General features: G+C 41.7%; 2 protein-coding genes across 8 annotated transcripts in view; both read right to left on the reverse strand.

The window, feature by feature from the left end:
- Window positions 1-3,997: 3,997 nt before the first annotated feature.
- On the reverse strand, window positions 3,998-19,653 carry LOC112267809 (ADP-ribosylation factor GTPase-activating protein 3). 2 transcript variants are annotated; one of them, XM_024445945.2, is made up of 16 exons: window positions 19,476-19,653; window positions 18,736-18,854; window positions 18,477-18,549; window positions 18,062-18,193; window positions 17,805-17,885; window positions 17,513-17,630; window positions 17,360-17,416; window positions 17,164-17,210; window positions 16,808-16,959; window positions 16,545-16,676; window positions 15,665-15,802; window positions 15,290-15,442; window positions 14,996-15,119; window positions 10,823-10,926; window positions 6,566-6,690; window positions 3,998-6,199 (listed from the first exon to the last, which is right to left on the reverse strand). In XM_024445945.2, exons 1-16 carry the CDS (start codon window positions 19,542-19,544, stop codon window positions 6,156-6,158), a joined length of 1,668 nt encoding a protein of 555 aa, XP_024301713.1. In that variant the 5' UTR covers window positions 19,545-19,653; the 3' UTR covers window positions 3,998-6,155. The 2 variants fall into 2 exon arrangements, with proteins under 2 accessions (XP_024301713.1, XP_024301715.1); XM_024445947.2 differs by having other exon boundaries at window positions 10,839-10,926; window positions 19,476-19,652.
- Window positions 19,654-19,818: 165 nt separating this feature from the next.
- Window positions 19,819-23,890, reverse strand: part of LOC112267810 (protein kinase C and casein kinase substrate in neurons protein 2-like) — a 43,570-nt gene continuing 39,498 nt past the window's right edge. For all 6 annotated transcript variants that reach the window (XM_042297897.1, XM_042297896.1, XM_042297899.1 and 3 more), the window contains 2 exons: window positions 22,768-22,958; window positions 19,819-22,346 (listed from right to left, as the gene is read on the reverse strand). In XM_042297897.1, the coding sequence (XP_042153831.1) occupies window positions 22,234-22,346; window positions 22,768-22,958 (304 nt within the window). In that variant the 3' untranslated portion in view covers window positions 19,819-22,233. The remainder of the gene's footprint in view (window positions 22,347-22,767; window positions 22,959-23,890) is intronic.

Here is a 23,890-nt window from a genome sequence, read left to right on the forward strand (position 1 = left end):
AGGCCTAGACCCTCTGATTTCAACGTTCCCCAATAGACCGTTTGAGGAAACATGAAAAACGGTGATATTTCAAGTTTGTAAAAGCTAATTGGTATTAATGCAAATAAATGATGACACAGGAAAAATCTCAAATAGAGTAGAAGCACAGTTATGAGCGCACTTCATTCATGCAAAGGAACACAACATCAGTGGTGGAAAAAGTACTCAAATATCAAATTTGAGTAAAAGTAAAGATGCCTTAATAGAAAATGACTCAAGTAAAAGTGAAAGTCACCCAGTAAAATACTACTTGAGTAAAAGTCTAAAGGGATTTGGTTTTAAATATACTTACAGAAAATGAAAGAGCACAGTTATGAGCGCACTTCATTCATGCAAAGGAACACAAAAGTAAATATAATTGCTGAAATATGTTAAAAGTAAAAGTATGAATAATTTCTTTTTCCTTATCTCAAGCCAACCAGAAGGCACAATTCTCTTGTTTTGATTTATTTATGGATAGCCAGGGGCACACTCCAACACTCAGACGTCTTTAAAAAATAAAGCATTTGTGTTTAGTGAGTCCGTCAGATCAGAGGCAATGGGGATGACAAGGGATGTTCTCTTGATAAGTGTGTGAATTGGACCATTTTCCTGTGCTGCTTAGCATTGAAAATGTAACGAGTACTTTTGGGTGTCAGGGAAAATGTATGGAGTAAAGAGTACACCGTTTTCTTAAGTAGTGAAGTAAAAGTAGTCAAAAATATAAATAGTAAAGTACATATATTTTAAAAACGACTTAAGTAATACTTTAAAGTATTTTTTACTTAAGTACTTTACACCACTGCAAAAAAATACCCACAAAAAAGGGGGGTAGCCAAACATTCAGTTTATTTGGCCTTGAGCAAATTACATTTCACCAATTTACATACAGTGCCTTCAGAAAGTATTCACACCCCTTGACTCTTTCCACATTTTGTTGTGTTACAGCCTGAGTTTAAAATTGATTAAACTAATATTTGTGTTACTGGCCGACACACAATACACCATCATGTCAAAGTGGAATTATGTTTTTGGAAATGTTTTGAATTAATAAAAAATCAAAAGCTGAAAAGTATTGAGTCAATAAGTATTCAACCCCTTTGTTTTTGCAGAGTAAACATTTGCTTAACAAGTCACATAATAAGTTGCATTGACTCCCTCTGTGTGCAATAATAGTGTTTACCATGATTTTTGAATGACTACCTCATCTCTGTACCCCACACATACTATTATCTGTAAGGTCCCTCAGTCGAGCACAGATTCAACCAAAGACCAGGGAGGTTTTCCAATGCCTCGCAAAGAAGGGCACCTATTGGTGGATGGGTAAACATTCTTTTTAAAGCAGACATTGAATATCCCTTTGAGCATGGTGAAGTTATTAATTACACTTTGGATGGTGTATCAATATACCCAGTCACTACAAAGATCCAGGCATCCTTCCTAACTCGGTTGACAGGAAGGAAGGAAACTGCTTAGTGATTTCACCATTAGGCCAATGGTGACCTTAACAGTTACAGAGTTTAATGGCTGTGATAGGATAAAACTGAGGATGGATCAACAACATTGCAGTTATTCTACAATACTAACCTAATTGAAACAGTGAGAAGGAAACCTGTACAGCATAAAACATATTCCAAAACATGCATCCTGTTTGCAACAAAGCACAAATGTAATATTGCTAAAAATGTGGCAAAGTAGCTTTTTGTCATGAATACAAAGTGTTATGTTTGGGGCAAATCCAATACAACACATTCCTGAGTACCACTCTGTCAAGCATAGTGACGGCTGCATCATGTTATGTTTATGCTTTTAATCGTTAATCGGGAGATGAGTTGCTTACCAAGAAGACAGTGAATGTTCCTGAGTGGCCAAGTTACAGTTGTGACTTAAAACTGCCTGAAAATCTATGGCTAAAAATGGTTGCCTAGCAATGATCAACAACCAATTTAACAGAGCTTGAAGAATTTTAAAAAGAATAATGGGCAAATGTTGCACAATTCAGGTGTGGGAAGCTCTTAAGAGACTTACCCAGAAAGACACACAGCTGTTATTGCTGCTAATGGTGATTCTAACATGTATTGAGGGGTTGAATACGTATTTAATGAAGATTCCCGAGTGGCACAGCAGTCTAAGGCACTGCATCTCAGTGCAAGAGGCACCACTACAGTCCCTGGTTAGAATCCAGGCTGTATCACATCCAGCCGTGATTGGGAGTCCCATAGGGCTGTGCACAATTGGCCCCGTGTCGTCTGGGTTTGGCCAGAGTAGGCCTTCATTGTAAATAAGAATTTGTTCTTATCTGACTTGCCTAGTTAAATAAAGTTTTTTTTAAAAATAAATTTATAAATGTGATTTTTTCTTCCACTTTTACAGTAGAGTATTTTGTTTAGATCGTTGACAGAAAAAGTCAAGGGGTGCAAATACTTACTGAAGGCACTGTAGTTTTAAAGTGCCCAATATCAAGTATCGATTATCAATAGCATTTCTATATTTCCCTTACAATAATCCTGAATGGTGCAGCAAAGACAGTCTACCCTTATGCAAGGTAATGTGGGAATTTTACACATAGCTAAGGGCCATGCAGGGGCGTTCTTAATGATTTGGAGGCCCCAGGCTGAGGTCCTCTCCCATGTCTATTTAACACAATCATGCTGAAAGAAGAGCTGTTCGGAGCTGGCTCAATATTGACCAAGACCAATTTTTTGTTGTGTAATTGTATGGCCTTTTTTAACATTCTAGTCAACATTTAACATTTTCAGAAAATGTTGCAGTTTTAAAGCTTATTTAATGCAATTCTACACATTTTCCAATAGGACAGAGAGAACTATTTGCATTTTTAAAGCTAATTTCATGCAATTCTACACATTTTGCTATGGGATGGAGAGAAAATGTAGCAGTTTTAAAGCAAATTTCCTGCAATTCTGCACATTTTGCCATGACTTATGCCATGCTCATACGACATCTGGTAAGAGTAACGACAAAATCAAATGGGAGCACTCTGGTGGTAGTAGGGCCTCTGGGCATGTGATCCGTGTGCTCAGTCGGCGTGATCCGTGTGCTCGGTTGGAAATTCAGCCATGATTAGTTTATGATAGCTGGCTAGACTAACTTACCTAGAAATCATTTTTTTTTGGCTGACATTGAGTGACTCTCAGGCTGCGTTTAGGCAGGCAGCCCAATTCTATATTTTTCCCACTAATTGGTCTTTTGACCAAATCACATCAGATCTTTTTCAGCTAATCTGATTGGTCAAAAGACCAAGTAGTGTACAAAAAGATCAGAATTGGGCTGGCTGTGTAAATCCAGACACAGTGACTGACATAACTGATGATGCACTACCACATTTTGAAATTGCACCTTGTGTATTCTATTCTAACTCAAAACAGTAAGTTGAGGGGGGGGGGGGAACCCGGATGCAAGGCCCTAAGCGGTCGCTTATTGGTAGGGCCGGCCCTAAAGTAGAACAGAAAAAAATGCAACCATGTTTATATATTCATAAGGCTAAGAAAATGTCAAATTACTTGCATCAAAATTGAGTGAAATGCATCAGAAAGGTATTGGAAGGTTCAGTAAAACATCAGGGAAGATAATCAGGAAATAATTGTGTGTAGAATAACCTTTTTTCAATTGCATTTTTTCCCACTATCCCTTCTAACGTGTCCAGCACCACGTGTGAGCGTTGTAGAGCGAAACAGAAGACAGGTCCCTGAGAGTCTTGGCTTTCAGGCACGGGTTATAATAATAGCCCCAACTGTTCAAAAGCTAGAGCCAAATGCGCAGGATAAAAACTGAAAACGCTCAATTTGTCACTACCTCTAAATTGCGCACATCAGGTTTCTCATGCGCAGAAAAACAAGATATGAGAAATGATGTATTATTAAACAGAATTATGACAAGTTTACAAGGCCCCGGATGATGTGAGGCCCCAGGCAAAAGCCTGAGTTGCCTAATGGTAAGTCTGCCACTGGGGACATGCAAGTGCAGTATATTTTTTATTCTAAAGCAACATTTCTTATACACAGCAGCTAACAATGATACACACTTGATTACACAAATGTAATGAATCTCTAAAGAACTCATGTCCATAGATGTATTTGTTGGTAAAGAATGACATTCGCTTCAGGTGCTGTTCTATAGATGTACATTCAAGCAACACTTTTTTTTATACTTGCAGGTTCGAATAAAAATACAAAAAGTAACTAAATCTTCCCATAATTTACATTTTTTTGGGCATGTGCACATGTATCCTAATTCTTTGGATTACAGTAGAAAGAGATTGAACAAAAGCCCTGGTTGGTCACTGAGTTACACACGATAGAAAAATCCAGATTCAAATGGGTAACATTTCATCTTAAATATACTTCTCTTCCATGTTAAATCAACTCAAGAATTTGAATTAGTAAGGATCAAAATATGGTGCATAAAATGGTGAGGAAGTTAGGTGATACTAGGTAGCCAGAAATACCTCTAGCAACATCCAGTTACAGACTTCTAGCCATTCCCCTCAAAATAACAAAACCACATTATGCATAAACTCCCAAAATATAACCCACATATACCCAGTGTGAAAATAAAAACTCTAAACACCCTAAATATTCTCTGCAAGGTACACAGTTCACCGAGGTAATATACAATGAATCTGTTCAGCAAAGGGTTAGAGGTTCCCCTTCACTAAACACATAGAACCGTTGTTGAAATGAGTCAGGCCCTAGGATGGGCAGCCAATGGGTCCTTGATCAGAGGGCCACGTCCCATTTCTTTTGCATGAGTTCCTTTCCTTGTCTCTTTTCCTTCATAGCCACAGAAGGGTAAAATAATTGGATGGGTGTCCTGTGTTCCTCTCACAGATTAATGCGGTCACAGAAAATAGAATAGGTTATTTGCCTGCGTTTAGACAGGCAGCCCAATTCTGTTTTGTTGAGATCTTTTTAACCTATTAGTGAGAAGGAAAAAAATATCAGAATTGTGCTACCTGTCTAAAATACAGCCTTTTGAGAGTACTGGGACAAAATATTAAGATACTACTCCCTTCATTCATCTGAACTGATAGTCAATAGTAATATGGTTAACATGTTTGGCTGCTGAGAGGCAGACCAGATCACACTACACTGTACAGGACCGTATCCTACCAGTGTCTATACACACACACAACACAAATAAATCACTGAGTATTCGGTCCTTCAGTCAAGTGACATAAGTGAGTGACAGACATAAGTACACTTCCAAGACTAAGGGCACTTTCAAACCAATGCAAACAATGCTTCAAAAGCACAGCAAACACCTTTTTTCAGAGAGCAGTGTACAGGTGGGTAGAAGTGAATGAAATGGCAGACTTACTGTCCAACAAATGAGATGGGGACATTTTGCTGCACCCATTCCTGACTAGGTCTGTCAACCAATGTAAAATAATGTTTCTCCCACCTCAAATGTTCTCCACTTCACCATACCTCCAAACACACATTCAGTGAATCGGCACACGCACAACGCGTCGCAGGCATTTTGGTTTGAAGGCACCCTAAAATGTAAGACATGTGTCCTACCTTGCAACTTCTCCCTGCATTTGACATGCAATTAAAACAATGCCCATCAGATTAATTAACTAAATTATTTACATACCGCATGTAGAAAAATCCATGTTATCACGCTACCAGATGATGTCTTCATTGCAAATAGTTACATAAAAACCAAGGTGACCAAGATGACATATGATTCAATAACAATTGCACAGGGGAAAAGGAACCCAAAACCTAAGTCACCCTCAATTAGAACCATAATGGATGATTACAAAAATGTATTTTGAATACCATTGATATAAACATCTGTAAATATCAAAACCAAAGGCCTGGACAGATTAAATAATATGCTGCGGAAATAAGTGTTCTTCATACATCTACCTCATAGAGGATGTTGTTTCAACATAACTCCAATGTAGATAATACGTCCTTTATTCAAATAGCTGCTATACACACACACACACACATATATATATAGCTATAGCCTATGTTCGGGCCTACACAATGTCACTAATTCTCTCTCCCTCTTCTGCACGGCTGAACTTGTCCATTGCTCGTAAGGATGTTCACCGCCTCCAATACCCAGGGGACCTAACAGGTTGTGTGTGTGTGTGTGTGTGTGTGTCATAACACAGGTACACACACTGGACTCACGCACTGTAGTGGTCCTGAAACAAAGAAGATACACAACACGTAAGAACCTACTGCTTACACCGTACCAGCTGTCTGAGTGTTGACGCTGCATAATTAGGTAACCTTTAAATAAAGTTGCCCTTATACACAATGTACTTTGGTATCTAGCATGCCTTTGACCAAATAGTCACTGATATCATTGTTACTGTGCACTTACATAGTAATTCAATCAAGAAACTGGATTTCCAATTGGAATAATGATATAAAAAGGGCAAGTTCTTATTGTGTTGAAATTGCCTTATGGCTTACAGTCCCCATAACACTTCAGTATGTGGCCCATGTGGGAGTCAATCTGCTGCTAGCACCAAGCTCCAACCAACAGGGCCATCTGAACCACAAACCTGAAGGGACGTGACTACTCCGCTGGCCATGACGGACAGCCTCCCGGCCGCAGAGCGGACCCCCAGCTTCAGCTGGGACATGTCTGGAGCACTGGGCAGCATGTTGGTCAGACGATATGAGCTGGCTGCATGGGGACCGGAGAAAGAGAGATGGTTAGTAACATCAGTGGTGGCAGTTGCTTTATAATGATCATTGTTCTGATGTTTAAATTGTGGAGGTGTACACATGCAGTGCCTGGATTAATAAAACCTCTCAGACAAGGAGTGCTGATCTAGGATCAGATAGATCCCCTGTCTAATTCAATATGATCTGAAAGGCAAAACTGATCCGACTCAGATGCTTTGTGAATATGGGCTCTGGTGTTCTCTTGATTTAGTGATATGAAATGGTTAAATTATATACTTGAAAGTGTGATATACAGTACACTCCAAGTATTCAGACACCGACTTTTTCCACATTTTGTAACGTTACAGCCTTATTCTAAAATGGATCCTCAATCTACAGGTTTTTCGAAAGGTTTGCAAATGCATTAAAAACAAAAATACCTGATTTACATAACTATGGAGACACAAAATTGAGCTCAGGTGCATCCTGTTATTTTCATTGATCATCCTTGAGATGTTTTTACAACTTGGAGTCCACCGGAGGTAAATTCTATTGATTGGCCATGATTTGGAAAGGCACACCCATCTACAGTCATAGCAAAAATATTGGCACCCTTGTACTTTTTTCAAGTAACTCAAGAAATTGAACACCGTCTCCACAATTCTTTATTTCACTGTTAATATAACAGAACATTTGTTTCAGAACTTAATATATCCATTTAAAATGTAAGAAATTACATTGACACCCCAGACTTTGGTAGCACAGCCTTTGGTCAAAATAACTGCCTTCAGATCTCTTCACAAGTTAATGGGATTTAGATCTGGACTAATTGCTGGCCACTTCAGAACAGTCCAGCGTTTAGTCTTGAACCCTTCCTGGGTGCTTTTTGAAGTGTGTTTGGGGTCATTGTCCTGCTGGAAGACCTATGATCTTCAACGGAGACCCAGCTTCTGACCCTGCGCTCCAAAATATCTGTCTCCAAAATACCTCAGCATTCACCTGATTTCATGATGCCATGCACATGTTCAAGGCACCCTGTGCCAGAGGCAGCAAAGCAACCCCAAAACATCACTGAACCTCCATGTTTGACTGAAGGGAAGGTGTTCTTTTCTTTGAAGGCTTCATTTGGTTTTCTGTAAACAGAGATGATGTGATTTACCAAAAAGCTCTAATTTGGTCTCATCGGTCCACAGGAAATTCTCCCAGAAGGATTTTGGCATGTTCAGGTCTTTAGCAGCAGTGGGGTCCTCCTGGGTCTCCTACCATATAACCCCCTTTCAATGAGTTAGCGAAGGATGGTGCGAGTTGAAACTGTCGTACCTTCTGTCTGAAGGTCAGCTTGAATCTGTGTGGCAGTTGACAGAGGTCCTTCTTCGCCATTCAAACAATCCTTCGCTGCAATCTTCCATCAAGTTCTCCTCCAGTGAGGTTGGCTACAGCGGCATGGGCCTTAAACGTCTTGATAACATTACGTACGGTGGAGACAGGAACATCAAGGTCTCTGGAGATGGACTTGTAGCCTTGAGATTATCCATGCTTGGCTACCATCTTGTGTTTGACATAACTCACTGGTTTCCTTTTTGTCCATGCTCATTGCGGTAAACACAGTGCCACAAAACAGGAGAACAAGTCCTTTTCTCTATTCAAACTGGTTGAATACATGGTTTTTATACTGCAGGCATCTTCAACTCACCACAGGTGAGTTCAATTCCAAAGTAAATGATAATCACCTGCTTGAAATCTAATTATTTCTAACTACTTCTAGAAGGTGCCAATAATATTGTCCGGGCTATTTTAGGATTTCTTTGTGGAATTTGCTAAGATTTTGTTTTGTTCAACTGCACACCCGAAGACATACATATACACTACCGTTCAAAAGTTTGGGGTCACTTAGAAATTCCCTTTTTGAAAGAAAAGCAATTTTTTTTGTCCATTAAAATCAAATTGATCAGAAAGTGTGTAGACATTGTTAATGACTATTGTTGCTGGAAACCGCAGATTTAATGAAATATCTACGTAGGCGTAGAGAGGCCCATTATCAGCAACCATCACTCCTGTGTTCCAATGGCACACTGTGTTAGCTAATCCAAGTTTATCGTTTTAAAAAGGCTAACTGATCGCTAGAAAACCCTTTTGCAATTATGGCAGGACAGCTTAAAACTGTTGTTCTGATTAAAGAAGCAATAAATCTGGCCTTTTTTAGACTAGTTGAGTATCTGGAGCATCAGCATTTGTGGGCTCAAAATGGCCAGAAACAAAGCAAATGTTTTTACATAGCCCTTCTTACGTCAGCTGATATATTAAAGTGCTGTACAGAAACCCAGCCAAAAAACCCAAACAGCAAGCAATGCAGGTGTAGAAGCAGAGAAACAATGTACTTTCTTCTGAAACGCGTCAGTCTATTCTTGTTCTGAGAAATGAAGGCTATTCCATGCGAGAAATTGCCAAGAAACTGAAGATCTCATACAACGTTGTGTACTACTCCCTCACAGAACAGCGCAAACTGTCTAACTAGAATAGAAAGAGGAGAGGGAGGCCCCAGTACACAACTAAGCAAGAGGACAAGTACATTAGTGTGTCTAGTTTGAGAAACAGATGCCTCACAAGTCCTCAACTGGCAGCTTCATTAAATAGTACACGCAAAACACCAGTCTCAATGTCAACAGTGAAGAGGTGACTCTGGGATGCTGGCCTTCTAGGCAGAGTTGCAAAGAAAAAGCTATATCTCAGACCTGCAAAGAAAAAGCTATATCTCAGACCTGCCAATAAAAATAAAAGATTAAGATGGGCAAAAGAACAGACACTGGACAGAGGAACTCTGCCTAGAAGGCCAACATCCCGGAGTTGCCTCTTCACTGTTGAGACTGGTGTTTTGCGGGTACTATTCAATGAAGCTGCCAGTTGATGACTTGGTTTTTGCTCTGACATGCACTGTCAACCTTGGTACCTTACACACATATGCACACATACGTATGTAAGGTCCCACAGTTGACAGGGCATGTCAGAACAAAAACCAAGTCACGAGGTCAAAGGAATTGTCCATAAATCTCCAAGACAGGATTGTGTTGAGGCACAGATCTGGGAAAGGGTACCCAAACATTTCTGCAGTATTGAAGGTCCCCAAAAACAGTGGCCTCCATCATTCTCAAAAATGTAAGAATTTTAGAACCACCAAGACTCTTCCAATGTTCACTCTAACAAAGACACAGAATCCCTCTGTGGAGATGGGAGAACCTTCCAGAAGGACAACCATCTCTGTAGCACTACACCAATCAGGCCTTTTATGGTAGAGTGGCCAGACAGAAGCCACTCCTCAGTAAAAAAGGTACATGACAGCTCACTTTGACAAAAGGCACTTAAAGAATTCAGACCACGAGAAACAAGATTCTATGGTCTGATGAAAACAAGATCAAACTCTTTGGCCTGACTGCCAATCGTCACGTCTGGAGGAAACCTGGCACCATCCCTACGGTGAAGCTGTGGGGATGTTTTCAGTGGCAGGGACTAGTTAGGATGAGGCAAAGATGAACGGCGCAAAGCACAGAGAGATCCTTGATGAAAACCTGCTCCAGAGAGCTCAGTATCTCAGACTAGGGTGAAGGTTCACCTTCCAACAGGACAACGACCCTAAGCACAAAGCCAAGACAACACAGGAGTGGCTTCGGGACAAGTCTCTGAACGTCCTTGAGTGGCCCAGCCAGAGCCCATACTTGAATCCAATCTAACATCTCTGGAGAGACTTGAAAATAGCTGTGCAGCCACGCTCCTTGTCCAACCTGATCGAGCTTGAGAGGATCTGCAGAGAAGAATGGAAGAAACTCCCCAAATACAGGTGTGCCAGGCTTGTAGCGTCATACCCAAGAAAACTTGAGGCTGTAATCGCTGCCAAAAGGTGCTTCAACAAAGTACTGAATAAAGGGTGTGAATACTTATGTAAATGTGATTTCTGTTTTTAGATTAATACAATTTACAAAAATTTCTAAAAACCTGTTTTTGCTTTGTCATTATGGGGTACTATGCGTAGATTGAAGAGGAAAAACATCAACTATTGAATCCATTTTAGAATAAAGCTGTAACGTAACAAAATGTAGAAAAAGACAAGGGGTCTGAATACTTTCCCGAATGGACTGTATGAATGTTTAAGTACACACTTGTTGGCTTCCCTACCCGCCTGTTTCTTTGGGTCATCAAACAGGTCAGCTGAGCTGATGGAGTTGCTTTCAGAGAACCTCTCCAGGCGAGTCTTCGCCTCATACTGCATGGAAACAACCACATGAATACTTGATACTAAACAATGAACATACTACACATAGGGGTATTACTATAACAGGGATTTTCAGGTAGATAAAAAAAAAAGAAAAGAAAAAGCACAGCAGTTGTAGATAATAATCAATCAAAAAGCAACGTTGCAACAGCCTTCTCTGAGAAAGACACAAATGAATTCCATAGCACCAAATGAACTGTAAACACCAGCCTGAGAGGCTTGTAGGATTTCACAGCCTAGTGTAAAACTTTAACCAGAACAGTCAACACTGGCAGACAATTAGATCAAAGGTAGGAACATCAGTACAACATAATTATAGACTCAAATAAAAAGGAAAGCAAATCCATTTTTTGTATATTCACTACCAGTCAAAAGTTATAGAACACCTACTCATTCAATGGTTTCTTTGTTTCTAGTCATTTTCTATATTGTAGAATGATAGGGACACCAAAACTATGAAATAACACATATGGAATCATGTAGTAACCAAAAAAAAGTGTTAAATCAAAGGATACTTTAGATTTGAGATTCTTCTAAGTAGCCACCCTTTGCCTTGACAGCTTTACACACATTTGGCACTCTCAACCAGCTTCACCGGGAATGCTTTTCCAACAGTCTTGAAGGAGTTCCCACATATGCTGAGCACTTGTTGGCTGTCCTTCACTCTGCGGTCCAACTCATCCCAAACCATCTCAATTGGGTTGAGGTCAGGTGTCAAATGATATTCCCACTAAGTGCAAACCAGATGGGATGGTGTATCGCTGCAGAATGCTGTGGTAGCCATGCTGGCTAAGTGTACCTTGAATTCTAAATAAAATCACAGACTGTCACCAGCAAATATATATCCCCCACAATATCACACCTCCATGATTCACGGTGGGAACCACACATGCGGAGATCGGTTGACCGACTTTGCGTCTCAAAGTCACAGCGGTTAGAACCAAAAATGTCAAATTTGGACTCAGACCAAAAGGACAGATTTCCACTGGTCTAATGTACATTGCTCGTGTTTCTTGGCCCAAGCCAGTCTCTTCTTATTGGTGTCCTTTAGCAGTGGTTTCTTTGCAGCAATTCGACCATGAAGGCCTGATTCACGCAGTCTCCTCTGAACAGCTGACGTTGAGATGTGTCTGTTACTTGAACTCTGAAGCATTTATTTGGGCTGCAATCTGAGGCTGTTAACTCAAATATAAAAAACATATATTTCACCTTTATTTAACCAGGTAGGCAAGTTTAAAACAAGTTCTCATTTACAATTGTGACCTGGCCAAGATAAAGCAAAGCAGTTCGACAGAGTTACACGGAGTAAAACAAACATACAGTCAATACAGAAGAAAAATAAGTCTATATACACAATGTGAGCAAATGAGGTGAGATAAGGGAGGTAAAGGCAAAAGAAAATGCCATGGTGGCGAAGTATAGCAAGTAAAACACTGGAATGGTAGATTTGCAGTGGAAGAATGTGCAAGGTAGAGATAGAAATAACGGGGTGCAAAGGAGCAAAATAAATAATTAAGAGTAGGGCCAGAGGTAGTTGTTTGGGCTAAATTATAGATGGGCTATGTACAGGTGCAGTAATTTGTGAGCTGCTCTGACAGCTGGTGCTTTAAAGCTAGTGAGGGAGATAAGTGTTTCCAGTTTCAGAGATTTTTGTAGTTCATTCCAGTCATTGGCAGCAGAGAAATGTAAGGAGAGGCGGCCAAAGGAAGAATAGGTTGAGGGTGACCAGAGAGAAATACCTGCTGGAGCGCGTGCTACAGGTGGGTGCTGCTATGGTGACCAGCAAGCTGAGATAAGGGGGGACTTTACCTAGCAGGGTCTTGTAGATGACCTGGAGCCATTGGGTTTGGCGACGAGTATGAAGCGAGGGCCAGCCAACAAGAGCGTACAGGTCGCAGTGGTGGGTAGTATATGGGGCTTTGGTGACAAATATGATGGCATGGTGATAGACTGCATTCAATTTATTGAGTAGGGTATTAGAGTTTATTTTGTAAATGACATCACCGAAGTCAAGGATCGGTAGAATGGTCAGTTTTACAAGGGCATGTTTGGCAGCATGAGTGAAGGATGCTTTGTTGCGAAATAGGAAGCCAATTCTAGATTTGGATTGGAGATATTTGATGCGAGTCTGGAAGGAGAGTTTACAGTGTAACTAGACACCTAGATATTTTTAGTTGTCCACATATTCTAAGTCAGAACCGTCCAGAGTAGTGATGTTGGATGGGCAGGCAGGTGCAGTCAGCGATCAGTTGAAGAGCATGCATTTAGTTTTACTTGTATTTAAGAGCAATTGGAGGCCACGGAAGGAGAGTTGTATAGCATTGAAGGTCGTCTGGAGGGTTGTTAACACACTGTCCAAAGGGCCAGAAGTATACAGAATGGTGTCGTCTGCGTAGAGGTGGATCAGAGACTCACCAGCCGCAATAGCGACATCATTGATGTATACAGAAAAGAGAGTAGGTCCAAGAATTGAACCCTGTGGCACCCCCATAGACTGCCAGAGGCCCGGACAACAGGCCCTCCGATTTGACACACTGAACTCTATCAGAGAAGTAGTTGGTGAACCAGGCAAGGCAATCATTTGAGAAGCCAAGGCTATCGAGTCTGCCGATGAGGTGATTGACAGAGTCGAAAGCCTTGGCCAGGTGAATGAATACGGCTGCACAGTAATGTTTCTTATTTATGGCGGTTAAGATATAATTTAGGACCTTGAGCGTGGCTGAGGTGCACCCATGACCAGCTCTGAAACCAGATTGCATAGCGGAGAAGGTATGGTGGGATTCGAAATGGCAGTAATCTGTTTGTTGACTTGGCTTTCGAGGACCTTAGAAAGGCAGGGTAGGATAGGTCTGGAGCAGTTTGGGTCGAGTGCCCCCCCTTTGAAGAGGTGGATGACCGCAGCTGCTTTCCAATCTTTGGGAATCTCAGACGACACGAAAGAGGTTGAACAGGCTAGTAATAGGGGTTGCAACAATTTCGACAGATCATTTTAGAAAGAAAGGGTCCAGATTGTCTAGCTCGGATGATTTGTAGGGGTCCAGATGTTGCAGCTCTTTCAGAACATCAGCTGACTGGATTTGGGAGAAGGAGAAATGGGGAAGGCTTGTGCGAGTTGCAGTGCTGTTGACCGGGGTAGGGGTAGCCAGGTGGAAAGCATGGCCAGCCGTAGAAAATTGCTTATTGAAATTCTCAATTATAGTGGATTTATCAGTGGTGACAGTGTTTCCTATCCTCAGTGCAGTGGGCAGTTGCGAGGAGGTGTTCTTATTCTCCATGGACTTCAGTGTCCCAGAACTTTTTTGAGTTTGTTGCAGGAAGCAAATTTCTGCTTGAAAAAGCTAGCCTTGGCTTTTCTAACTGCCTGTGTATATTGGTTTCTTGCTTCCTTGAAAAGTTGCATATCACAGGGGCTTATAAAGCTATCCTCTGCAGCAGAGGTAACTGGGTATTCATTTCCTATGGCGGTCCTCACGAGAGCCAGTTTCATCATAACGCTTGATGGTTTTTGCGACTGCACTTGAAGAAACGTTCAGTTCTTAAAATGTTCCACATTGACTGACCTTCATGTCTTAAAGTAATGGACTGTCGTTTCTCTTTGCTTGTTTGAGCTGTTCTTGCCATAAAATGGACTTGGTATTTTACCAAATAGGGCTATCTTCTGTATACCACCCCTACCTTGTCACAACACAACTGATTGGCTCAAACGCATTAAGGAAAAAAATTACACAAATGACATTTTAACAAGGCACATCTGTTAATTTAAACGCATTCCAGGTAACTACCTCATGAAGCTGGTTGAGAGAATGCCAAGCATGTGCAAAGCTGTCAACAAGGCAAAGGGTGGCTACCTTAAAAAAAATATATAAATATTTTATATTTGAGGTTCTTCACTTTTTTTGGTTACTACATGATTTCATGTGTTATTTCATAGTGTTGATCTCTTCACTATTATTCTACAATGTAGAAAATTGTAAAAATAAAGGAAAAACCTTTGAATGAGTAGATGTGTCCAAACTTTTGACTGGTACTGTATGTGTGTGTCCCATGACAGTGTGCCTACCTCAGAGTCATCCTGCTTGCCAAAGTACATGTCAGAGGAGATGGCCTTGACGTCCCCAAACTTCTTGCGGGCGTCGCCTGAGTCTGAGACAGGGACTGGGTCTGCTTTCCGCCGGGCTGCGGTCCTGTGTGTGAGAGAGAGGGAGGCTGCATTCAGTGACAACTACAGTGAGAAACTTAAAATATAATTTTAAAAATAAGTGGCTCAGGGGACTTATACGGCCAAAATAAAATGTTACTTTTTCATATGCATCTCTGTATTTTCATCCCTGGAAATCAAACAGTCATATAGTACCTGTCGTCCTGTGAGGAATTCTTGGTGCTCAGGTAGAAGTCTGGCTCTGGCTTCCTGCTCTCTTTCCTCCAGCCAGACTCCCCCGTCTCGCTCCAATTGGAGAAGAACTTGTCAGAGGATTCTGTCGGGTCATCAAACTTGGTCATCGACATCCTGATGGGTTTCATATGGAAAAGAGAACTCAATTTAATGGATTTCGTTCCCAGATCACAGCCTGGTCCCAGATCTTTTTGTGATGTCTTTCCAACTACAATTACAAGGCAACACAAAGAGATCTGAGACCAGGCTAGCCATGTCAGTGATTACTTCCAAGAAGGAATGACAGAAGGAATGATCCATTGCTAAAGTATTGGAACGTTGGCGGAGTGTGGTGACCTGGATGTAAAGGAGCCTTCGTCAGTCTCCTCTTCCTCCTTCTCTGTGTACCTCCGGCTCTTAGTGGGCTGCTTGGACCCCACTGGGCTCTCCTGCTGGATAGTGTGCATGTCTGACAACACAGAGTGAGACACTCCACTAGATGGAGATAGAGAGGGGGAGAGACAATGGAGTCAAATAATCAAAGTATTTGTTACCACAATATCTCCAATGGTTACAACATGTTTCAGTCCCAACAATAATATAATTATTTTAGATCAGGGTTTCCCAAACTAGGGGTCAACTGATTTGAAAAATCGGGTCTCGAGAGTACATTTGAACTTGGTTCGTAGAACCGGGGTTACGTCAGTACCGTTTAAGCTACAAAATACTATGACCCCATCACTGAAAGATAACTCAGGAACACATACTGTTTCCCTTTACTAGCCGTTAGAACAGAGTGGACAAGACCAGACACTAAATCAGACTGGGAGAAAAAGAACATGATCAAGTATGTTCTTTTCTACACAGAACACCATACAACATTATTGCCTGATGATCTTCTGAACTTCCCAATACCTTTCTGATGCATTTCAGTCACTTCAAACCTTAGATGTCAGAATGAAAGTGTCAAAATACTGTCTGACAGATTTCTAATACCGTCATAACTCAAATTAAATAAATAAACATTGGCAGATGATAACATACATTTTTTACATGGTGGGGTCGCCAAAATATTTTAATATCAAAATGGGATCGCACGGCAAAAAGTTAGCGAATCCCTGTTTTAGAAGATGAGTGACGTATCCCCTGCAATGCAAAGTAACCCTTTAAAACTATTCTACATAGAACATCTGTAAAAAGTGTGTTAAGAAACAAACAAATCCTTTATCCCCCCCACCTCCTGCTGCCAAAGCCCATGCCCAGTCTCTCAGCCTGCTCCTTCTTCTTCTCCCCCATCCCCTTCATCTTCTCTGTATTACTCCTCTGCTGCGCCTCCAGATCCTTATAGGCCAGTCTCATGGAGGCACCACTAGAGGGAGGAAGAGAGAAAGAGGTGGAGAGAGAGAAATGGATAAGCAGTGAAGATGAGAGAATAATTGACAATGTGGATGAGAGAGCGAGAGGCCAATTAAAGCCCATTTAAATTGGAGAGACACTCACATGGATTCCTCTGCTGGTTGGGGGCTGTTCTTGGTGGTGGGTGCTGCATCTCTCTCATTGAGTTTGTCTACCGCCTGTGCTTTCTTCTCCAGGTCACAGAAACTCTGTTTGCTCACCTTCTTACCCCCAAGACCACCTTTCTTAGCGCCCAACTGAGACAAAACACAGGACACAGACGTGAACACGTAGGTCAGTAGATTAGTAGACACAAGATCCATGAGTGATGTACACAGTCCATTCACACTAAATGTCTCACCCACACAACCATCACCAAATTCACTCTTATTCATAAGCACAACACGCATGTACAGGGGAGGAACATTACCTCCTTAAATCCACTACCATAGAGTACATACTGTTTTCTTGGCCCCAGCTGGTTTCTTCTTGAGAAGAGAGGAGGACTCTAAGGGAGAAGTGACAGTGGGCATTACAATACAGTTGATAGAAGCTGCTAAGAGCTACTGTTCCAGGTTCAGATATTTAATGTACTACTAGTTAGGGTTCTAGTTGAGTATCTTTAGTTTCTAGGGCATAATCTCTTGGTCCTCTTACCTAAGGCTTCTTTAGGAGACATACTTAGCACGTCAACACTGGGACCCTCTGTATTACCTGAAGACAGAAAGAGTTGAGGGCATAGACGACATGGACAAACAGATGCAAGTGTATGTGTGTTTCTGAAGTGTAAACATTGAAGTAGAGGTGTACCGTTTTTGTCTCTCTCAGTTTCTTTTGTAGAGGGTTCCTCTACTGGGGTGGGGCTTAGATTCATCTGGGCGGAACTTGTTATATTAGGTTGGGTGGAGCTACGGTCATCAGGGATTGCCTGCCAAAATACGCAAGGTAAGGACAAGACCATGTAAACAACATGCACACATTCATAATCTTCTACAATTTCAAACAAATAAGTACTAACAGTCACACACACACTCAGGGGTGAGCACACACACACACTCAGGGGTGAGCACACACACACACTCAGGGGTGAGCACACACACACCTGCGCGTGCATACTGAAGAAATCCTCCTCCTTATTGACGGGAGATGTTGGAGAGAGGGGGGCCTGGCTGTCCAGCCACAACTGCAGGGAAACAAAACAGCGGATTCATTGGCATCTATAGGGCCTAAGTATACAATCATTTAAATCAGCCATGTTGATGCGACAAGATTCTGTCGTTAAAGACAGTATAACAAGTAATTAATGTTGACTAAATCAATTTTTGCCCAGTGGAATGTCTGGATGGATGTGTGTGGCACCTCAGTGCCGAAGCGCCTGGTGGCCTGCGTGGCCGAGGTCTTGATCTTCTCGCGGTAGAGCGCAGCGGCTCGGCTGTTGTACTTGGTGTTGGCGGCATTGGACGTGCAGCCTTGCTGGGCAAAGAAGGCATTCTGAGAGACACAGGGGGAAAACAATAGTTTGCATTACACATTGACTCTGTAATACAAAAAGGTATTGTTAATAGTTATCAAAATATTGCATTAATCAAACAGGTATTATACAGGGCCCTTTTGTGACACCATGACAACATACAGTACCCTATACATTCTAGAGATAATGCCCACTCATGCAGTCAGAAACATAACTACTAGTACCACCCTCTCAGCGCTTAACGCAGCAGGTTGGGACATGGCTGCCCAACAGTCAGTGCCCACCGTGGATGGCTTTACTCACCGCGCTGGCATTGCCGCCCACCTGCATGCATCGCAGCTGGTACCAGGACCAGTTAGAGTCCAGCTCAGTAGACCTGAAACAAACAATACACAGTTCTGATTCTGAACACTCCATCGGGCCATAAATGTGTCAAACTGTGTGTTGTGCGAAGCCAATGGTCCTGTCCAGAAACCATCCCTAGCCCCTACCCACTAGTGTAGATCTGAAAGAACCGGATGGGGTAGGCAACAAATGTGTTTTTTCATTCGTTGTTCCTTACCTGATGAATGACAAGTGCACTCCTAATGACCTGTGTGTTCCTGAGCAGTCTATACAGAGAAACACTCCATAGGTGATACTGGCCCAACTAGGATTCTTAGCCGAACAGTCAAAGCACGCCTGTAATAGAAAAGAAGTTCAGCAACTTTGGAAAACATGCGACTTGGATACAGACAATGTGTTCGCTGTCCCCTTTATGCAGTGATAAGTCTATGTGGACATTGATAAGCAAGTTAATATGAGCGCATTACAAATAGATAGCAAAACACTAACAAATAATATAGCAACCCAGTAGCGTGGAGGTCTGAAGTACAAAATATTGACTTCATACTGTATATTATTTTTTTATATTCCTATTCTTTTCTAGTATAAACTTATTTTATTGCTTCTACTTGTCCACACATTAAGAGAACGCGACATTTACCAAAAGTATTTCTAAACTAGCTAGTTACAAATGTTGCAATTTAGTGGAAACAATGTTTCCAAAACAGCTTTTCGATGCTTGCGGTTGCAACATCGTCGCGTTCTATGTAGCCAGGCCTAAACAGCAGACGGAAACAGCTGGATGAGCCAAAAGGTATTATTTATGTCTGTGTGACGTCTTTCATCTTTGTGGTGTCCATGAATCAACATTCATCTGCCCAGCAAAACAGTGCTACGTGTCATTTTTTTACCCTCTGAAGCTAGCTAGCTAACATGAGCTATTTCCTCGTTAAAGGCCGAAAGCTTATCAACTCTCACCTTATTCGTAGAAAGGGAACGTAGTCGTTTGAAAATGGCAGCAATATCTTGCTTGCTGGGCTCTGACATCTTTCCACCTGTTGTTAATTACACCTGGTAGGTAAAGCGCAGCGTTTAGCAAATTTGTTTCCCTGTAAATCAAAAATACTTCCGTGCTCGTCATGGGTAAATGCGCACGTCAGAACGATAACATTTTTTTGCCTGTGCTCTGATTGGTCAGCAGGAACACGTGGGCATTATTGTAACATGGGAGGTCTGGGTAGAAAAGTTCAACTTATTTCTATTATCCTTGATACTGTATGTTTATTTTATTTTTAAAGGAATGACAACAGTAAAACTTCTCTTTTCGTTCAATTCATTTATAATGTATGCTGTGGGATAACATTGGCAAACTGAGTTGTGCAAGTAAAGTGTGCTGCAGTGTTCTGTTGATGGCATGACCTGAAACCAATGATATACATCTCATGACCTGAAACGCACAGCATAACCTCTCACACTGACAGAAAACTAATATCAAACCAAATCAATCTTCCTCTCGATATGCGGTTGTAGGCATAAAATGTAGGGGATATTTCCAGGAGCATCATGCGTAAACTGTGTTTGCTAAATAATGCACTCACAACAATGTAAGAGCCATAACGTCAACTCCCAATAGGAGAAACCTATACTCGAGATGGGAATTGGGATGGGTCCTAAATAACAGATATAGTTTGCCAATACTGGTAATGCACATGTGGTGGCGTTAAGGGTGTGGTGTTTGTCAATCATGAACTTTTAAAAGAAAATGAGAAATACTCAGTTATTTGTCAATTACTAATCATAAGTAGGCTCGGGCTCCTCTGGAGATACTACATTATATTTACAAACACAACAAGACAGCAAATTCACGAGACATTCGCCAGAAAACATTCAATTATTGTACAAATGGATTTGTTTCCGAATCACAGCATTTCATCTGACAGAGAACAAAAGCACTTAAGGCATCTTATAAATTAACAGTCCTTGATTTCCAAATATAAATTTAAATCACAACTCCCTAATCTATAACTGCTTAAATTTGTTCATAGGTTCCTCGCTATTTACATGCAAACATACTTTTATTAAATCGGACCCTCTAGTTTGTGAAAAACAGTAAAAGCTGTGGTTTTTATTGCTGAACGTGCAACATTGTTTTGCTGCCACAAAAAAAAGTATATTCTCCCAAAGCTTTGAATGGACATCCAGTGCAAGCTACAGCTAAAGGTCCTAGCTTCAAGTGACACACCTTATTGCCAAACATTCAGTGTGGAAAGACAAAACAACACCCACATGATGTAAAAATCAACCAACAGAATGTGAAGTCAATTGAGTGAATAGAGGCTGTCACAAATTGCACCCTATGCCCTACATAGTGTGCTACGTTTGGCCAGAGTCCTATGTGCCCTGGTGAATGTCCCTGATACTAGAATGACCAGCAAACGTGTACAATCAATAGGTGAGCCGATACAATGAAACAATTAAAGAATATACAATCAATTAAAGTTGAGGGGTAAAGGTTACAGGAGAACTTCTGAGTGCGTCACTTATTGTTAAAATGTGGGTTGGCGCAACATGGTATCAGAGCATTTACAGAATAATATGAAATGCTCTGAGACCAGGCTGGTTGGTGACGGTGGAAGAACTGGATATAATTCATCATCTCGGTTTCTCTCATTCATCAACTATTCGCTGAGCAAAACATAAATCAGATTTAAAATACAAAAAAAGGCATAACAAGACAAATCTGAACTATAAGCATCAGATAAAGATAATTGTTCTGAACCGGCACGGCCATAAATTCCAAGCCCTTTTCTCAAAACATTTGAAAAGTCAAATAAGAAAACGGGGTTGTAGGTTCTGATATTTCAGACAAATGGCTTTCATGTGGAAAAAAAATAAAACCTTGATTACTGTCAAAAGGATGGGGTGAAGGACGCTCAAAACAGAGCAAGAAATAACATGCAATTAGGAATTCCCCTTATTTCAACATAAGACTACCAAATCAGATCCTGGACTGCAAATTGGTGTTACAATAGAATCAGATCTATAGAACTAAAAATATGTATCACCAATTGTCTATGGCAAAAATGAATTAAAAGATTCAACTGAGATTACTTTTAGGTCTCCAATCAGTTTCAACTCAAATCTAAAATGTGCTAGACCTCGCGAATGGGACACATGTATATCTTCTCCCATGTCTGTTCACATCTTTTAAATCGGTTAATTCTTTCAAACGTCTTCATAACTTCAAGCTACAATTGGAAGGTAACATGTTTCAAATAGCTTTTTATATATTTTCTTCTGTAACAGTAATGGCTTTAAGTAACATTTGCTTTTGCAGCTGGCTTTAGACTCTGTACTGGGTGTCCCATCATAAAGGCTGACAATGAGGGCAGGCTGTAGTTGTAGGAAGATGTGCTTAACGACATGGGATCCAGGAAGATACAACAGAGAGAGAGCTACAACATCATCCTCTTCGATGGGCAAACCCCTTCCTTCTGCCACCCCTTTCACTCACTCACTCACTCACTCACTCACTCACTCACTCACTCACTCACTCACTCACTCACTCACTCACTCACTCACTCACTCACTCACTCACTCCCACGTAGGGGGGAGAGGGTGAGAGGGGCGAATGCGAGGCCTACCATGCCCACCCTCCTGCCCCATCTCCTCCACTTCCTTTTTCCTCTTCACCCCATCCTCTCTCTCGTTTTCCTCCTCATCCCTCGCTCGGTCATTATTGGATGTCTTCTACGTAGTTGGCGGGGTAGAGGCCCACCACGCCGTCTTTCAGGCGCCCTCTGCACCAGCCCTGGTCATCCTCGTTTCCTATCTTGGTGAACTCCTCGCCTTCAGGACAAAAAGGAAAACAGGGAGGAATGGACAGATGATTATGTGGAAAGATGGTGGTAGATGAGCATGTCTTTCTGTTGAGCAGCTTCAAAAAGGATTTGTGACTCAACTCAGCCTCACTCACTTTTCTCTGTGTTTTAATTGTCAAAGATAACTGATCTGACAGGACATGGCAAGTAAAAGAAGACTGGTGGAGACATCCAGTCCTTTCACTTAGCAGTGGTCATACAGGACAGCAGACTAGAGAATAGGGGGACAGGGCAGGGGTCTCTTCACTCACATAGTCTTTAGTGAATTCACACACACACACACACACACACACACACACACACACACACACACACACACACACACACACACACACACACACACACACACACACACACACACACACACACACACACACACACACACACACCTGCTTTGAAGCTGAGTTCATCCTGCTCCTGTCCTTCGTAGTCGTAGAGGGCACGCACGGCCACAGACACCCCCGAGGACGCCGGCTCCACCTCAAACGGGTTCCCATCGCCGTTGGCATCCTCAATGGAAAACGGGTTCACCCCAGTCTCCTCATCCGACCACTCTTGCGACTTCTCCACACTACTGGCGCTGAACAGACAGAGGCAGCAATCAACATAAGGGAAATTTGAAAATGTTACTTGCCCTGCTCACACACCGATTGGACAATCCAGCATGCCAGACGAGAGAAGCGGGAACAAAAAGAGTTAATAGGGCATAACAACAACAACACCAATGTAGAGTACAGCACAACATGTAGAAGGCCCAGCAAATGCATCTCCGAATCCGCCCGGATACAAAGACTGAAAGACTATAGGTTCTCGCTCTCTCTCTCATATCAGCCAATGGGGGGGAAAACATGCCTTTTTAGGAAACCAATGCTGTGAGGTTTTGTTGGCGAATGGATTTGTGAGTTTGCTTTGACACCACTTGGAATGGACACAGACAGAGTGCTGAGGTAAGGCAAGGCAACACAATGACACGAGTACAGTACAAAAGCATGGTTGGAGTTCACCCCATCCACCACTAGAGGGAGGTAGATGTACAGTACCCAGATGAACAAACACCCTTCTTCCCCAGTCAGAAAACCCATAAAACACACACACACATCCTCACGCACACACACTCTCTGAAGCCAGGCTACAGTCAGACTCTTGCAGTTGGTACACTCAGACACCTATGGCATCTCATAGTTCCTGCTTTACGCCAGAGAGACCGACACACACCGTTGACTTTATGAGTGCTAGTTTCTCTGTCCTGCCTTGTGTCAATATCAGCCCTAATGTAAAACAGGACCCAATATAGGTTTCCTCACCAAGTTGTAGAAAGGCTTTTGTTTAAATGTCTAAATTCTATAGAAATTGTATTTTTAAGTTCCAACTTGCAACAGATCTGACTGTAAAGTAAACACCGGCAGGAAAAATACACACATACACACAGAAAGAATGCTCTGGACTTGGCCCTGTTAGGAGTGATGACTAATGTAGGTTTGGTGTGATCGCTCACTGAGAGCCCATGCACCG

The sequence above is a fragment of the Oncorhynchus tshawytscha genome, linkage group LG15 (assembly GCF_018296145.1).
Source record: "Oncorhynchus tshawytscha isolate Ot180627B linkage group LG15, Otsh_v2.0, whole genome shotgun sequence".
Classification (NCBI taxonomy): Eukaryota; Metazoa; Chordata; class Actinopteri; order Salmoniformes; family Salmonidae; genus Oncorhynchus; species Oncorhynchus tshawytscha.

Excerpts from the sequence above, each read along its gene's own strand:
- LOC112267809 (XM_024445945.2), bottom strand. The coding sequence starts at position 19,544 with ATGTCAGAGCCCAGCAAGCAAGATATTGCTGCCATTTTCAAACGACTA. Across the intron at positions 17,886-18,061 it reads CCAGGCGCTTCGGCACTGAG|TTGTGGCTGGACAGCCAGGC; the intron begins GTGCCACACACA and ends GTTTCCCTGCAG. Across the intron at positions 17,417-17,512 it reads AACTGAGAGAGACAAAAACG|GTAATACAGAGGGTCCCAGT; the intron begins GTACACCTCTAC and ends TTCTGTCTTCAG.